Here is an 18,745-nt window from a genome sequence, read left to right on the forward strand (position 1 = left end):
GACCTATTCAGACTCCGGTTTCATGAATCATGTGGATCTACAGACAGTTTGCTTACTTTTAGTCTTGCTTGCACAGGTCCTCCCACAAGGACCCCAGCCAGAGCCAGAGCCCTACTATTAGTACTAAACTAGTACATAACTATATACACAGAAGCCTTGCTTGGTAGTTTAACATGTTTGTTGTAGTCAGGAGTCCTCGCCTTGTAACATGCTCAGTCAAAATCGAAAAACATGTTAAAAACTAGTACATGTACTACAAGTACAAAGGCAAAGGATGTAGTCTTTCCAAGCAGGTGGGAGTCCTCCACCTAGTTTACCTGTATATCGGCCTATAAATCAAAATCAATAATTCCTCAATACAGTACTACACTATACTATGTCTACAGTCCACGCAGTGTTCACTTACGTATGTGCTATGTCTACGCAGTGTTCATTTACGTACGTCACAGTGCTATGAATAATACAAGCCGTTGTCCATCGAAACACGAAACATGGCAGTGAAATACAGACACAAAAAAATCATGCCTTCTCTTGCGTTTCACGGCAAGATCCACTAGAATGCACCCAGCTGTAAGTGAATGTGCACTCCCACATACATAATTATACAGTGCTGCCCGGTGAAATCCAGTCGTGTCACTCAAGTTTGCGCCGTGCATCCTTCCGCAGCCCCGTGCTCGCAGGTCTATGGCTGCACAACGCCCGGCGCGTACTTGAGTGACACGACTGGATTTCATTGAGCAGCACTGCACATGTGCATTCACATACCCATGTACATGAATGTCCAGTAGCAGAGCACAAAGCTCCCCACCACTTCACCATGTCCACTAGTACACAGCAAACACAAAGCCCCAAACACTGATCTGCTCTAACAGAGAGTTAACATCCAGTAGGCCATGACTCATGAGCAGCCGCCTACGGTCACTATCATAAATCAGAGAATGCATCCGCATCGGAAGGGCGTTGGTTAGAGTTAGAAAATAATAATACATGCATCATAATTAAAATGGACATTTGGACATTCCTGACTATGTACATGCATGTGCCAGCCACATGCCTCTATGACGAGGACACAAACATAATTACAGTGTGCAGCACATCCGAAGAGCGGGTTCCTATTTATACATGGCTACTATTAGAATAGAAGGGGTGAATGTACAGCGGGGGGGGGGGGGGGGGGGAAAGAGATCCATAACAAAAATAATAGTGGGGTTCTGCTAGCCCTAATGAAACTAGCAGTATTCGGCATTTTATTGGCTAGGTTTCACAAAGCCATCCTCATCGAGATTGTCCAAAAGTTTGCAAAAGATTGGCGATTCCACGGTAAGAATATAGTTGCAGGTTGATGGCTCCTGCAAGGACATGGCCACTTGGCTCGGATGAAATTCGCCACTCTTGCAGCGCATCCTGACCGTTACTGAGCGTGGCTTGCTGGTCACATCGCACACATCGCCGTTCGAATAGTAGTAGTGACCTTTCTTCTTGCGGCGCGCTGCCTGCGACATCCACTGCACATGCACCTTCTTGTCCCAGCGGCCAAGCAAGATCTCCACGCGCTTTTTAGAGTTGGGCTCGCGGTGGTACTGCAGTACCTGCTTGCCAAAGCAAAACTCGTACATCCACCAGCCTGAGCCACCGTCCAAGCAGAAGTCACCGTTCAAGAACTGGTTGATCATGCTCTTGTCTGGTGATAAGGGTGCCTCCGGGTGCGCTGGTGTTCGGGGTCTGCCACTGGCAGCAGCCGATGCCGACATCTCATCGTTGGCAGGTGCCTCACCCAGGAAGGTCATCGTTTCACTAGGCTCATCTTGCATGCTTCCGGCCTGTGATTGGCGCTGTTGCTGCTGCTGCTGACGTTGTTGTTGTTGCTTCTGCTGTTCTGTGCCCGCACGGAGAAAGATGAGCTTATCCGTGCCACCGAGCTCCAAGTGCACAAACTCCGTGCTGGCACTGGGCTTACCCTCAATCAGGCTGCTGGGTTTTACTGGCGAGCCGCCCACTGGAGAGCACTGAATGCCGTGCACCTCATCCTTGGGCAGACGGTAGTCTGGATTCGTGCACAGCTGAGGTGCAGCAACGATCGCTTCGTATTCACATGTCTGCGTCTCTTTCACGCTAATCAGCCTTGTCTGCACAATGTCTTCAAGGCAGACGAAGATGATTTCCGCGTGACGCGGCGTGCCACTCAAGTCACACGGTGTTCCGTCGTCAGCCAGTACACTGTAATATGGATAATTCTGCTCACCGATCCTTCGCTTCGGGATGCGCTGTGGCTTCTCAGTGGCTGGCACAGGTACTGAAGACACCGATGCTTTGCTGTGTGCAACATCCTTACCCAGGATGTACTCAGCAGTGACCTTGCGCCGTCCATCGACAACCTCCGCATGGAATTGCCGTACCTTACCACCGAAGCAGTATTCGTACGTCCAGTAAGAATGGGCGTCCTGTAAGCACTTTTGCTGCCGAATGAGCGGCTCCAGTAGCACTTCTGCACTCAGAGACTGACCTTCGTCTCTTTCACTATTTTCTTTACTGCTATCATCACCAGAGGGTAGTCTGCATGCGTAACGCTCATTGTCAGGCGTTCTGATGTAAGTGACATCTTTCTCGAATTTACTCAACTCCGACGAGTCCAGCACAGGGCTCCAACTAATATCATAACGAATACTGTCGTCGAACGGACTCAATGTTCCCGTGCAGCAGCTAGCAATAACTAAAACTACAAGGGCAGAGCTGAGCGTGACCAGGTCCATGTCGCCACAACGATGTAAAATAATTCTCACAAACAAAATTTTAATAATGATGACAACCTCACATGGCGTTTCTGACGCAGGCCAACCGGCCAGCAGGGTGGAGATAAATTACGCCCGTATAGAGATACAAGCCTGAGGGAATCAAGCAAGAAGAAGAGCCCCAGAACCTTCTCCGCCCTGTCAATGACAATTTTTCAGAGAGGGTTTGTGGACTTCTAATAATTCTGGACACTTGAAGGCCGATCTGAATGAAGTCTACGTGTCCTTGTTTTGAAAGTGATTTCAAAAAATGCCCGAAGTGACGTCACGCTGATACGTCAGCGTTTCTTTTTTGCCTTGGCCTTGGGCATATTTGCGGCTGCAAGCTTGCACTGATCCGGATCTGTGCATGAATATGCCAAATGAAGCGAATTCCTAGATTTCCTAAGATCTTTGGAGCTAGAAACTTCAAAGTATTAGTTGGCTGGACCTGCAAGCTTTTGCACCTGGTCCGTCCCCTGCTGAGGACTGAGATCAGACCAGTCAGGTGGCAATGCGGTGATTTGTTGGCTGACAGCATTTGGAGGAAGCTTCAGAAATGACCTAGAGCCAACGGTTGAGGAAGGTCACCTCTTGATTCATGATTTCCTCAAGATCACCAAGGTAACAGAGTCTTTTTCAGTGGAGAAGAATAATCATTAGCGAAGGACTAAAGGGACCCTCACTTAATTTTTTGCCGACTACCCGCCAAAAAACACATTTCGACACGCGTGTGTGCTGGACGTCTGCGAGCGCGTGCACGACAAGACAGACGTGTGAGCTGGCTGAGCGCTGACAAGTGAGAGCCAGGGAGTCGTCAAGTACCGGCATTTGACGACTCCCGGCCTGGTGAGAGCATGCATGCATGCATGTCCAGCTGGCGGGAAAGGGAACCTAAAATTGTAGATCGATGGGTTGAATGTGAAATTGTGGATCTGCACGAGGTTTGTTTTGATGTTCTGATACTTGTTGTAATGGCTAGTGATCTTGCAAACGTTACTGTGACTTTTCCAAGTCCTACTGATATACCTTGTCAAATCAGATGCCCTGTAGTAGTCTTGGTGGAAGCAGACTGGAATGCGTTGAATTCGTAGCTTCTGAAATTGAAATTTATTTTTTCTTGAGTGACACTGACAAGCGATGGCATTGGCGACAGGAGAACTTTGCTTCCTTCCAGGAGAGCTGCATCGCAGTCGGATCCTGTCCATGCACATGCGATCATGCTGTGTTGTAGACAGTGGAGAGCTGATTTTCACCCGAGAAAATAGTTTTGAACATTCATGAAGAGGATATTGTTGCTGTAGCTAGCTGACAGACATAACCTGTGGCAGTGGTGTATGGAATCAGCGTGCAAGGTCTGTAGCAACTTGATCATGGCAGAGAACGAGCTGAAGCGAGATGTGAAGGGTGCCATGCAGCTTACACTTGTGCATGTTCTACGTTACTCTACGGCGAGGAACTACACACGCACTCACTACTGCTCTCGCAAGGTGATTGGCTTCTCTCCAGTGATTCAGGCCGCCTCAAAGCATGGATCCACTGCACTTTGTCGCGGAACACATCAACATGCCTGTTGACGTACACTGGAAAAGATACGACTCCACGATGAGGACCTGTGTAGCAACTTGATCATGACAGAGAAGGAGCTGAAGCAACTTCCATTGGCGCATGTTTTTTAGTTTTAACGGTACTCCACGATGAGGAACAGCACACGAGGTATGGAGCATGCCATTCAGCTTGCACTGGTGATTGTTTTACTCAACGATGATGAACTGCACGTGGCATTTGATAGGGCTTGTGCAGGGTGAGTGTCTTCTCTCCAGTGATGCAGGCCACCTTGAAGCGTGAATCCACTGCATCTCTCTCTCTCTCCAAATTCTTTGGTAATGCAGCCTTTCACCAACATTGTCCGGTTGCACGCCTACTGTCACTCAAACAGGACCAATGGATGCAACATGTGCCTAGCAGATACACTGTTGATCATGAACAACTCCAATAACACCCCCCCCCCCCCCTTACCATTGTCTTCAATACACATCCAACTAGAACTTGAAGTATATTAGTCAAAGCTGCTGGTATAGTCTCTACTTCTTGATGCTACCCACTCTCTTTTTCTGTCTGTCTTTCTCTTTCTGTGTATGTATGTGTGTGGGTGTGTGCGTCTCTCTCTCTCTCTCTCTCTCTCTCTTTCTCTCTCTCTCTCTCTCTCTCTCTCTCTCACGCACACACACACACACACACACACACACACATACACACACACACACACACTCCCTCACTCACTCACAAAGCATGAATCCACTGCACTTTGTCGTTGAACATCTCAACACGCATGTTGACGTACACTCTCTCTCTCTCTCTCTCTCTCTCTCTCTCTCTCTTTCTCTCTCTCTCTCTCTCTCTCTCTCTCTCTCTCTCTCTCTCTCTGTTTCTCTCTCTCTCTCTGTCTCTCTCTCTCTCTCTCACACACACACACACACACTCACAAAGCATGGATCCACTGCACTTTGTCGTTGAACATCTCAACACGCATGTTGACGTACACTCACTCTCTCTCTTTCTCTCTCTCTCTCTCTCTCTCTCTCTCTCTCGTTCTCTCTCTCTCTCTCTCTCTCTCTCTCACACACACACTCAGAAAGCATGGATCCACTGCACTTTGTCGTTGAACATCTCAACACGCATGTTGAGGTACACTCCCTCTCTCTCCTCTCTCTCTCTCTCTCTTCTCTCTCTGTGTGCGTGTGTGTGTCTCTCTCTCTGTCTGTCTGTCTCTCTGTCTCTCTCTCTCTCTCTCTCACACTCACTCACTCACTCAAAAAGCATGGATCCACTGCACTTTGTCGTTGAACATCTCAACACGCATGTTGACATACACTGTATCTCTCTGCGTCTTTTGATTTCTGTGTCGCTCTTTCTCTTTTTCTCTCAACCTGTGTATCTACAATGTACTTTGCTGTAATAAATTCTTTTGAAGTTCTGTCCTTATTTGACTGGATTATTGATCGCGTATTCATCAAGCTCGGCACGAAGTATTGGCTCGCTTTCTCACATACTTACTCTCTTTTTCTGTCTGTCTCTCCATCTCTCTTTCTGTGTGTGTGTGTCTCTCTCTCACTCTCTGTTGACGTACACTGTATCTCTCTGTGTCTCTCAGTTTCTCTCTCTCTCTCTTTAACACACAGGCACAAGCTTTCTATCTGTCAGTTTCTCTTCTTTTGTTGCTTTCTCATGAACACTAGCACACACACACTCTCTCAACATTGATCACTTATTCCCATCATGCTTTTTTTGGGTTTCGTTGTGATAGAATATTGTACTACTACTTGTAGTACTACTGATGTACAACACTATTCTCATGCAACTGGAGGGTATATATTCGGGTGCTATTTGTTGTTGTGGCTAAGAGTGCATGTGTGCGGCCAGCTAGTTCCAGCATGCAAGGTGTTACATTTGCTTCACTGTGGTCTTACAAGCACAGAGAATCATTATGTTCTAACTTTCCTTGATACAACTATGAACCGAAGCACAACTGCTGCAAACATTAACTGCCCATTTAGGCAAGATAGCAACAACTAAAAGTAGAAGAAGTAAGTAAGACTAGCGTCCTTCCAGCTCCAGGACAGTATGAACAGGCAACAACATAAATTTTAGAAGCGGTGAGGCCTCCTGCAGTTTCATACAGAATTACAGATGGAGCGGACTCGCTCCCTTCTATTTACACTGCAACGTTCGAACACATTTTCGTAGTTAAAACAACGTTTCGGCATATAGCCCTCATCATCATCATCAACATAAATTTTAACATCATTGCATCGTACATGCATGTAGCCATGCAGAAATAATTGTACATTTAGTTGTGAATGCAAATCCAAGGCGGAAAGCAGTCAGGCATAATAGATGCCAGCAATAGAAACCAGATCTGTGACGCATGTCACATGCATTCATGATGATCAATGCATGATCGTGGTTCACGACCATTGAACACAGTAGTACATGTAAATTACACAGAAATAGGAGATTAAATCTAACATATCTCCCTCGTGAAAGAAAAGTGATAAATATCACATGAGTGAGTAAAAGACGAAGACAACAAGAAGAAAAACATGACAAAAACAATGGCAATTGAATATGAAAACTTGAATATGATAACTCGGATGGAAGAAAAGGACCAAGGACCTACAAGACGTGCTAGAGCTGATAGCCAGTTTGTTGTAGAACGTCAGTACTGTCGGTCAGTTTGGTGCAATGTTATAATTATTGTTATTGCATGAGCTGATTGTCAAGTAACTGGTGGTGTTAGTGGACAGTATAGCATAACTTGTAGTTCGTTGGTCTCATTTTCTTTACTATGAATATGAAAACAATCACAGTTCGCTCAGTACTTGCACCTTTAACTTCCAGTGGCTCAAGATGATGAACTGCATGCTTGTATACCTTCCCAGCTACTTAAACTTCTACTATCCGAACAGCACCATCCTTACCTGGATAGGTCATAAGCACACGTCCAAGTGGCTAATGTGCAGTTGCGGTGTGCTTATCCATCACAAGCACGATATCTCCTTAGGGTGATGCTGTTGAAGCAACCACATCACTTGGATGCTTAGCTTCAGAACAATCTCTTTCAGCTAACGTTTCCATACCTGATCTACAATACGTTGCACAAACTCCCAGCGCTTTCTTGGGTGCGCTTGAGTCATTGTAGACGTGTTGGCTTCAGCAGCAACAGTTGCACTAGCATGGCCAATGAGAAAGTGTTGTGGCAATAGCAGCTGAAGGTCTTCATGCAGCACTAGTTTCATTGCCTTGGCCATAGTGTGGTGCACTTGGTGGCTTGAAGTACCAGGTAATGTCGCGGTATGACTTTTCTGCTGCTAGTCTGAAGTTGTCGAGAAACTTGACAGCTGCTTTTACCTCTTGATCAGCCACACGGAAATTGGTACCGTTGTCCGATTGCATCTCTTGTGGCACACCACGTCGCATGGTGAATCGGGGTCTAAGAGCCAGGAGAAAACCGTCGTTGTCCAGAGATAACCTCGAAATGACAAGCCCTAGTCAGCAGGCATGTAAACATACATATCTCTTTGAGTTGTGACCGATCTCGACCCTGGCGTGCATAGAAGGGGATGACATAGCCGACACTAATTATGGCAAATGACTGATGTGGTCCAGTTGTCTTGAAGTCGGGAAGTGGTGGCATTGCTGGTGTTGCTGTTTTGATATGGCCCTTGCGGCAAAGAACGCGCTTGGCCCGATGCCTCCAGGTGGCCTGCATCACTGGAGAGAAGCCACTCACCCGGCACAAGCCTCCACGAGTGCTGTGTGCTCCTCATCGTGAAGTGATACCTTTCCCAGTGAACGTCAACAGGCGTGTTGATGTGTTCGACGACAAAGTGCAGTGGATCCATGCGTTGAGGGGGCTGGATCACCGGAGAGAAGCCAATCATCTTGCGAGAGCAGTAGCGAGTGCGTGTGCAGTTCAGCTCCTTCTCTGCATGATCAAGTTGCTACAGACCTTGCAAGCTGATTTCATGCACCACTGCCACAGGCTATGTCTGTCAGCTAGCTACAGCAACAATATCCTCTTCATGAATGTTCATAACTATTTTCTTGGGTCAAAATTAGCTCTCCACTGTCTACAACACAGCATGATCGCATGTGCATGGACAGGATCCGACTGCGATGCAGCTCTCCTGGAAGGAAGCAAAGTTCTCCTGTCGCCAATGCCATCGCTTGTCAGTGTCACTCCAGAAAAAATAAATTTCAATTTCAGAAGCTACGAATTCAACGCCTTCCAGTCTGCCTCCACCAAGACTACTACAGGGCATCTGATTTGACAAGGTATATCAGTAGGACTTGGAAAAGTCACAGTAACGTTTGCAAGATCACTAGCCATTACAACAAGTATCAGAACATCAAAACAAACCTCGTGTAGATCCACAATTTCACATTCAACCCATCGATCTACAAAATAGGTTCCCTTTCCCGCCAGCTGGACATGCATGCATGCATGCTCTCACCAGGCCGGGAGTCGTCAAACGCCGGTACCGGTACTTGACGACTCCGGCTCCCTCGCTCTCACTTGTCAGCCAGCTCACACGTCTTGTCGTGCACGCGCAGACGTCCAGCACACACGCGTGTCGAAATGTGTTTTTTGCCGCGAAAGTCGGTAAAAATTAAGTGAGGGTCCCTTTAGTCCTTCGCTAATCATTAGCGAAAGGCTAAAGGGACAAGCCCAACTATTTTTGCGGATTTTCTGTCATAAAAAATAAACGTCACAGGCTGCTCTTCGTAGGTGTCCGCGTCCCAGCGGTCCGGGCAAGCGACCGCACCTCAGTGGGACACTTGGCCGTGGCTTTTGTACTGCAATCTGTGGGAGAGCCTTTCCAGGGGTAGTACACACCTGGCCTGGGTACCAGGTATGGACGAATCCCTGGTACATGGTGTTGATCCTTTTTTGTTCCTTTCCTTTTTATTTGTTTTTGCTGAGAAAGAAACGTTGCTGTTTCTGTTCCCGCCAGCGCCTTTGCTCTAGTAAAACATTGCTGGCTGATAAATGGTCATTGCTCGTGATGCCAAAGGTGAAGGGAATCTGGGTTTCTTGCCATTTGCAACTCCCTGTCTCTGAAAATGTAGCTTGTAGCTCCGAGTATGTTAGTTTTTCGACGTGCCAGACCTATTGGTATGAGCTGCAGAGATGAGGAGCAACGAAGGCGTTGGATTAATGCGTTGGATTGATGCCAATAATGGTGTTTATGGCCGGACAACGCCAGCGGTTTTCACTTGTCAGGAGGACAGTCAAGTTGGAGCAGGCAGATGACGGATTATTAATTTTGGCGCATTTTTTTGCAGAGTGGGTGGCTTGCCGAAGAGAATCATCTCAGTACCTCATGGTTACTAGTATCTGACAAATGCCTCTTATTGCTAGTCTGCATTAGAGCATAGCAGAATTGGTCATGTCACAAGTACTAGTAGTGTCAAGACTTGATGTGCTACGATTGTACTCAGATCATGTGGCAACTTCACGGTAATTCGTCCTGCCACTTTACGCTCTCCCGGAATTCCCTGCAGAAGTCACGTGCCTGTGCAGGGGACAACGTGTTTGCATTGCTTACTGATGCAAGCGGATGGAGTGCAGAGCAGATAAGAAGACATAATCTGGCTATTCAAATAGCTTCGGCTGCTATTAATTGGCTGGACTCCTGGAAACGTGGGCAAGAATCTAAACCAGTCCACGGAAACGATGTGACGCCACACAGGAAGCTAAATGGCAAACCAATCAAGTTCTTTGGTAATGAAACCTTTCACCAACGTTGTCCGGTTTCATGCCTAGTGTCACTCACACAAGACCAATGGATGCCACATGTACCTAAAAGATACGCTGTTGATCAACCACAACTCCAATACCACTGAGCAGCGTCTTCTATACAGATCCAATTAGATATTGAAGTATATGAGTCGAAGTTGCTGGTATAGTCTCTCCTAATGACCGCGTATTTGGCATAATTTTCTCTATACTGCACTCTAGAGCTACTTACCTTTTCCGACATTGAACTCAGGCAGTGACCACTCGCCCACAGAATGAGCCAATTGACACAGACACCAAGTACCATGTGCATTCGTCGCAAGAGAGACACGCAAGTTTGCAAGTGCAGTGGATGTACACCCACTGATTTTCTCTTATGCCAACGATATCAGACATGACCTGAGTGAAACATATCAAGACTAGCACAGCATTACTGCCCAATTCCGTAATTATAATTATTGCGATGCCTTGTGAAAGGATTCTCAATGCACACCTGGTCTACGCCACACGGAATACATCGGATGATAATGACCAAGACAGCTGCCTATGTCTTTCTCTTTCCCTCTCTCTCTCTCTCTCTCTCTCTCTCTCTCTCTCTCTCTCTCTCTCTCTCTCTCTCTCTCTCTATTTTCATCTATATCTATCTATCTATCCAATCTGGGGACAGAACTGTTTCGTCCTTTGTGGACTCATTAGCACAGCACAGAGAAATGAGGCCGAACCTGATTGCAATGAAAAATAAATTCCAAAGCCATATTTAAACCAGGGCCGAATATACTGTGCCAAAAATATCTCTCTATCTATCTCTATCTCTTTATCTCCTTGAGGGCACACTGGGTCCCCTGTTTTCGCAAATCTCCACCTATCAACTCCCTTCTGTGTTTGTGTGTGTGTGTGCGTGCACGGGTGCAGGGTATATGCGCACATATCTTTCCTTCTCTTCCTGTCTTTACCTGGTTTGTGAATCGGCTTTTTAATCATATTTTTTTTCGGCTCACTGTTTTATGAGTTCACCTCATTATTGCACACAGGCAAGCAGTCAGGCAGCATTACAACAAATCAGCTTTGCTTCACTCCTGTACAGTAGTGTCTACTACACTCTGCTTTCGCCGCATTCGACAACTCTCAGCACTCTAGATCTGTGTGCATTATGCTGCTACCTACTTGTATTATACTACTTCAGTATTAGAAATCCAACGAACGAAATCTCTCGTATCTGTGTGTCTCCACATGTTTCTCTGTCTGTCTGTCTCTCTATTCTATTAATATATCTATCTGTCTGCCTCTCTCTCTCTCTCTGTGTCTATGTGTCTCTGTCTGTGTCTTGGTTTTTCTGTATGCCTGTCTTTGTCATTCTCTAGCTGTCTGCCTATCTCGTTCTGTCCGTGTGCCTGTCCCTATCTGTCTGTCTGTCCATCTGTCTGTCTGTCTGTCTTCCTTTCTGTTTCTCTGTCTCCATCTGTCTGTCTCTGTTTTTCTGTCTGCTTCTCTTCTTCAGTCTTTCTCTGTGTGTCTCTCTTTGTCCCTCACTCGGTCACTGTTCTCTGTCTCTTTCTTTCTCAGTTTTCTCTCTCTGTTTCTGTGTGTGTGTGTGTGTGTGCGCGTGTCTCTCTCTCTCTTCTCTTCTTCTCTCCCCCCCCCCCCTCTCTCTCTCTCTCTCTCTCTCTCTCTGTGTTTCTCTGAATCTTCGTCACGGCCTTTCTGTCTGCCTATCTGTGTTTGTCTGTGTAACTCTCCAGCTGTCTCCCTGTCTTGGTCTGTCTCTGCTTGTCTCTCTCTGCTTGTCTCTCTATGTTTGTCTGTCTTCTTGGCCCTGTACTTATGTCGCTGTTTCTCCGTTTGCTTCTCTTCTGTCTCTCTCTCAGTCTCTGTGTCTTCTTCCTTCTCGATCTGCCTCTCCCTTTCTTAGTTTTTTTCTCACTGTCTCTCCCTAAGGACCCTCTGTCTCTGGCTCCCTGAGTCTTTGTGTCTGTCTCTCCTTTTGTCATTCATTATGTGCATCCCTCTGTTTCTGTCTCGGTCTTTCTGTGTCTGATTGTCTGTATCTGTCTGTTTTCTCCTCAGTCTGTGCTTTGTCTCTTTCTCTCTGAGTCTGTGTCTCTGTCTGTCGCTCTTTATGCGCAGCATCCCTCCGTTTCTGTCTTTCTGTGTCTGTCTGTCTGTCTCTATCTCTCTACCAGCCGCTGTTCTACACATAATGAAATTGTGTGGCACCGCGCACGTGGCTATGCGTGGGACATTCACACGCACACACACACACACATCCGTACGCTCGATCATACAAGTACATGTAGTAGTGAAGAATTCACCTCAGACACATTATTAAAACGTATCTCTCTTTCTCTCTCTCTCTCTCTCTCTCTCTCTCTCTCTCTCTCTCTCTCTCTCTCTCTCTCTCTCTCTCTATGCCTGCCACTGTGCTGCATATACAGTTAGTGAAATTGAATGGCACAGAACACGTATATGACTGTATATTTACCCACACATGGGGCATTCACGGATGCACCCACACACACCATGTATACGCCCGTCGCAAGAGAAGCACCAAATCTGCAAATGCACACCCACACACACACACTTGTACGCTCGATCATACAAGTACACACACACACACACTCATACGCTCGATCATACAAGTACAATGTAGATTATGTAGTAGTGAAGAATTCACATCAGAGACATTAAAACGTCTCTCTCCCTCTCGCTCTCTCTCTCTATGCCTGCCACTGTGCTGCATAATATTATACAGATAGCGAAATTGGTGTGGCATATAACATATACATGACTGTATATTTACCCACGGGCCAAGCGTGGGACATTCACGGATGCACACACACACACACACACCACACCACACACATGGCCTGCAGCAAATAACATTTCATAGCTACAAGACCTTCAAAGAAAGTCATGGTGTCAAGAAGATAGACACGTACAAGGATAATTGTAAAGTATAAATTATATTATACATGTACATGTAGCAGGGATATTCTCAGAGAGTCAAACTACCGGATGAAATGGCAAACGAAAGTCTCAACTTCAGAGAGTAGAGTAGAGAGTAGAGTGGGTGGGTGTGCAGACCAGCGAAGGTCATAACAAATTGATAATAACGTGTAACCAATGCCGGCAATGGATAATGTGTGAGCGACCAAAGAGGCGTACATAGCATTACCTGTACCACCATAAACACACCTTGACCTTGCCCATTGCGTAGCAATGATACCGCATTGTTATTTCTCCAGTCCACGACAGAATGACTGATGGCGTTTCAGGTCGCCGCTTCGACGGAACATGCGGCCGCAGGCGCAACCGTAGCCAGCAGCAGAGGGTGCCTTGTGTGGTCGATGGGCAATGGCACGCCACTCCGGATGGTTCTGGGCTGCATCGTACCATCCACATGTTGGTACCGGTGGCTCAACCGGCTCAAAGTCATACATAACAACGTCCCTCCACCTCTTGCGTGGATCACGCGCGGGGCGCGGGGCAGGCAGTTCACCGAAGAGAACACACTTCGGCAACCGGTGATCTTCCCTCCGTGCCACGTGTCCAAGCCAGCGCAAACGTCATTCCCGTATGATGTGACCAATGTCCTCAGGCACTCCAAGGGCCTTTGCAAGGGCTGAGGACGTTGCGTGGGTCTCCCATTGCTGCCGTCGCGACACTCCAACGATAGATCTGACACATTGATGGTGGAAAAGGTTGAGGTGTCGTAGGTCCGGAGCCTTCATTGTCCAGGTTGAGGCGCCGTACAGGAGGGTAGAGAGCACCACGGCAACATACACGCGACGACGACACTGCAAACTCAGTGACCGGTTCTCGGATACGGCTTGCTTCAATTGCAAGGAACTAAATACGGCAAGCAAATCGAGGGACATTAGGTGCAAACCTCGTTGTTCTAGTTGTCTAGACTGCACGGGGTCTTGAAAATACTGAGCCTCCACGTTGTATCTGTGTGGCATGTGGCATCCGTTGATCTCGTTTGAGTAGTAGTAGGCATGCACTGCATTATGTTTTGATGAAAGGTTCGATAGCTGATGAATGGGTTTATCATTTGGCTTCCTGTGTGGGTATTGCTTCTGTGGATTGGTTTGGAGCAATGTTCAGATAGTCCAGGCATCAGGCAAATTTATAATGGCGGTCCAAGCTAGTTGAATATCCGGATCACTTTTTCTCATCTGGTCTACACTCCATCCGCTTGCATCCGTAAGCAATGCAAACGCATTGTCCCTTGCACAGGCACGTGACTCCTGCAGGCAATTTTGGGAGAGCGTAAAGTGGCAGGACGGATATTCCCGTGAAGTTACAACATGATCTGAGTATAATCGTAGGACATCAAGTCTTGACACTACTTGTGACATGATCAATTCTGCTATGCTCAATAATGCAGACTAGCAATAAGAGGCATTTGTCAGATACTAGTAACCATGAGGTACTGAGACGATTCTCTTTAGCAAACCACCCACTCCGCTATAAATGCTCAAATAATCTGTCATCTGCCTGCTCCAACTTGACTGTCCTCTTGACAAGTGAAAATCGCTGGCGTTGTATGGGCCATAAAACCATTATTGGCATTAGTCCAACGCCTCCCTTGCTCCTCATCTCTGCATCTCGTAACGATAGGTCTGGCACATCGAAATCTAAAACTAAAATACTTGGAGCTCTTATTTGTTCAAGCTATATTTTCAGAGCCAGGAAGTTGCAAATGGCAAGAAACCCAGCTTCTCTTCACCATTGGTATCACGAGCTATGATCATTATCAGTGAGCAACGTTACTAGAGGAAAGTCGCTGGAGTGAACAGAAAGCTTTCCAAGCAGCAACGTTTCTTTCTCAGCAAGAACAAATAAAAATGAAAGAAGCAACACCAAGGATTTGTCTATCCCGGTATAGGTACCCGGGTGTGTGTAGCCTCTGGCATGGCAAGGTTCTGCCACAGATTTCCAGTACAACGGCCACGGACAAGTGTCCCACTGAGATGCGGTCGCTCGCCCGGACCGCTCCGACGCGGACACCTGCGAAGAGCAGCCTGTGACGTTTATTTTTTTATGACAGAAAACTGCAAAAATAGTTGGGCTTGTCCCTTTAGTCCTACCCTAGGCCCTAATCATTAAGGAGGTTCGCGACGGTTAGCGCCATGTTGGATTTCCGAATTTTTTTCTGAAAAATAATGCCTTTCGGAGTGGAAAAATGGGACGCGATCATGCACAGAAAATAGTTTGACCATGACTTCGCAGTGCTCGAGTCGAGACAAGATTTGAGGAAGAAGCTCAGCCACTAGTGGACTTGCGGATTTGTTTTGACATTGGCGGTTTTTGGATAGCTCGGTTCTCCTGCCGACGTGTCCTGGAGATGAAGACGCGGGAGAGTAATCCGTCACCCACGACGCGGCCTCTCATTTTGCGTACTGGACGATGCAAGAAGGCGAGGAGGGGGACGCTTCGCAAACTCAAACGATCGATCGAGTTCCTGAAAAACGGAAAGAGCGATCTCCATCACTAACGCCACTGGATTCGACTCCCGCGAAGAGGTCGTTCAGTGCCCCTCTTCACGGTCGACGAATCGTTCATCTCAGGTATCTGGCTGTGGGATTGTCTGCGTGCCAGAATCCTGGATGTGGCAAACCTCTTGCGCTCATTGATTGCGTTGAAGAGAAGAGGTACGACCTGGGCAGCGTACTTGTCATTCCGTGTCAGCAGTGTGACTGTGGGATGGAGAATTTTATAGATACAGATAGCCCTGTAACTGCTCAACACCCTGGCCCCCGTGCTTCCACAAGCAACACCAAAGCTGCTTTGGGTAAGTGCGTTTTTCAATCTCATAAGATTTACAAGTACTCATGATATTTGGGAGTCATTTCCACCCTATGGCTATGGAAATGTATGAGCACACTGTATGCGCGGCGGCCGCGAGCGTGTGTGTGTTTGCATAGACCTGCATGTTTGTGCATGTGTGCACCATACGCATGTATGAACATGCACATGCATATGCGCTCATGTGGACGTGCCCTCGCACACATACTATACACACGTGCATGACCGCTCCCAGGGCATGTTGGTGTTACATGTGTATGCGGGCATCTCCACTCATGCACATGAGTGTGCACATGCATGTGGGTGGGTACGCACACGTGCGTGAATGGATGTGTGTGTACGCGCGCCTGTGTTCTACTGCGTGTGAGAGCCTGCATATTTGTGTGCGTGTGCGTGTGTGTGTGTGTATGTGGGCACGGATGTGTGTGTCGATGGTGTGCATTTTTGTGATTGGTGAACACTCTGATCCCTAAACCGCGATACCGGAGCTCCCAAGCTACAGCCTCAGATTAATTTATAGTTCATCGTTGGGAATGAGTTCGCTGCTCATGATGCTGTTGCGGATGTTGCGGCCCTAGCTGAAATTGTCGAAGCTCGCCCTGATGCCAGTATCCTGTAGCACTCTGTCACTTTTGCATCAGCATGTTCGGCGATGGAGTTTGCAGAACATCAGCAAAAGCGGCTGGCCACCCTTCAACCGTTGGTCCAAGCAACGTGCTTCTCTAAATCAGTTGCAGTGCGGGCAGCTGCCAGTGGGATGGTGATGAAGCACTTTGTCTTGACCTACAAACGAAATGGTGAGCCAGCCATTTCCAGACTGATGAAGGAGCAAGTCGGAGGTAAGAAGTGGGTGACAGTCTCAAGGAAGATTATATTAGTGGTGGCTGAACACCTAGCGAAGAACCAACAGCAACCCAACTGTAAGGAACGCCCTGTGGCACAGTGCTTCACTTGTTTGTGCGCACCGTAAAATACCATCATTTTTGCCAGTGTGGGGACACGTTCTAGCTCGCATAGTTGAAGAACAAGAGGACTCAATGTTGTCTGATTCGTTCCAACATGTCAGCTTTCATTGTAGTTTGATATGGGGCAGTGCTAAGCGCTATCATAGCTACATGTACATGTACATGTATCACAACCAAGTGCCAACAGGAGAGTAATCATGGAGAAAAGTACCTATCGATAATGCGTGCACCCAGGGTTTTCCGGCAAATTTACTAGTTCAGCTATTCCATCCTTGTATTGCTCTGAACGCCGAGGGCTCTAGTGAGTTTATGCAACACCTATTAACAGCCAAAAATCCAATAAGTTATGACCAAAGCAGCAGCAGAGAAGTACAAGCAATATACAATGTAGATACGTGAATTTACCAATTTTAGGCAAATTTTGACAGTTTTTTGGATTTTTCTCCAGAATATGCACGGTGACCCCTATTTTCGCCGCGGTAAACCTGTTCCAACCCACTTATAGAACGTGTTTGAAGTATCCACATATGGGGCAAACTCAAAAATAAGCTGCAAAAAATATTAAAAGTTTCATTTTTTGCGTCTTTTTGTTCTTCTCCAGGAAATGACGACCTGAATCCCATCGTCAACCAAAGTGTACATTTTTCGGTGTTGATATCATTTTAGTCAATACCTCGAACAGTCTGTAAAATTTTATGTCATATTTTCTGTCCTAACTGATGTTATGGACGATTTCTCATCAATTTTGGGATTTTGTGTTATTTTGTGTCATCAAGGAAAATTGTGTTTTTGGCAAGACCTATTAAGGCAATTGAAAAACTGATGTTACTAAGCGAAAATATAAGGCTGTACCTATTCAAATCTGATGTCAGATTGGGCTGATGTTGAAATTAAATTTTTGGGGCTAACTGTCCCGAACCCCCTTAAGGACGTTTAGCAATGCGAAAGTTCGAAAGAAAATTCGAGTCTGGGAATGAGTACAGAAAAAAAGCTCGAAACTCAGGGAGTAGTAATTTTACAGCCCCCTGCTTGAGACAGAGCTGCATACTGTATAGCACTAAATTTTCGGACGGAATATATTTTCGTACGATTTCGTACACGGCCTCTTTTGTACTAAAATTAATTCCGTACTAAAATTCGTTCTGTGAAGTTATGTGCACTATACATGCGTACCGCATTCGAACGCGTGCATTTAGCATGCAGCACTGTGCGAAAATAAAATCCGTACGAAAGGTCGAAATTCGGCTTTGTCCGAAAATATTTCCGTCCGAAAATTTCCTGCTATACAGTATACGGTACGGTACTATAAAATTCAAATAACATCGAGAAAAAGTCATTTCGCTTTGCTAAACCTCATAAGTTTTCTTTTTCGACTAGATTTTCGCGAAATATCACCACCACAAAAAGTTAGTATTTTCGCATTGCTAAACGTCCTTATTATTAGGATACAACTTTCTGCGACGCGACCCGCGATTTGCGACGGTTGCGACAAGAAACTGCCTGTCGCGAGCTGTCGCGTGCAGTCGCAAGGCACCTGTCGCAGAAGTTGAAGAAAGTTCAACTTTTGCGACATGCGACGCGCGACATACACAAATGGAGTAAAGTTTTCTACCCTGGGTGCACGTGCATGGTGCTACTAGTGCATGAAGGCCGATTCATACTTCATTTCGCGTACGGGAAACGCGTCGCATCGCGAAAAGTTGATCTGAGCTCAACTATTTCGCGTACGGGAAAGTCATCGCTTTCCCGTACGCGACATGAAGTATGAATCGGCCTTATAGCTTGTGATGTCGCAAACATGAAAAAGATTGTGAACCGTGTGTCGCTGTCGCAGGTGTCGCAAGTCGCATGTCACGTCGCAAGACTAAAGGCCGATTCACAATACAACTTTCTGCGACGCG

At 46.7% G+C, this 18,745-nt stretch overlaps 1 protein-coding gene across 1 annotated transcript; it reads right to left on the minus strand.

Annotated features, from left to right (window-relative positions):
- Positions 1-876: 876 nt before the first annotated feature.
- Positions 877-2,998, minus strand: LOC135805926 (endoplasmic reticulum lectin 1-like). The gene has a single exon (XM_065320048.1). It carries the CDS (start codon positions 2,748-2,750, stop codon positions 1,248-1,250), a length of 1,503 nt encoding a protein of 500 aa, XP_065176120.1. The 5' UTR covers positions 2,751-2,998; the 3' UTR covers positions 877-1,247.
- Positions 2,999-18,745: the final 15,747 nt, after the last annotated feature.

Source organism: Sycon ciliatum, chromosome 1 (genome assembly GCF_964019385.1).
Source record: "Sycon ciliatum chromosome 1, ocSycCili1.1, whole genome shotgun sequence".
Classification (NCBI taxonomy): domain Eukaryota; kingdom Metazoa; phylum Porifera; class Calcarea; order Leucosolenida; family Sycettidae; genus Sycon; species Sycon ciliatum.

Coding starts and splice junctions, on each gene's coding strand:
- LOC135805926 (XM_065320048.1), bottom strand. CDS start 2,750: ATGGACCTGGTCACGCTCAGCTCTGCCCTTGTAGTTTTAGTTATTGCT.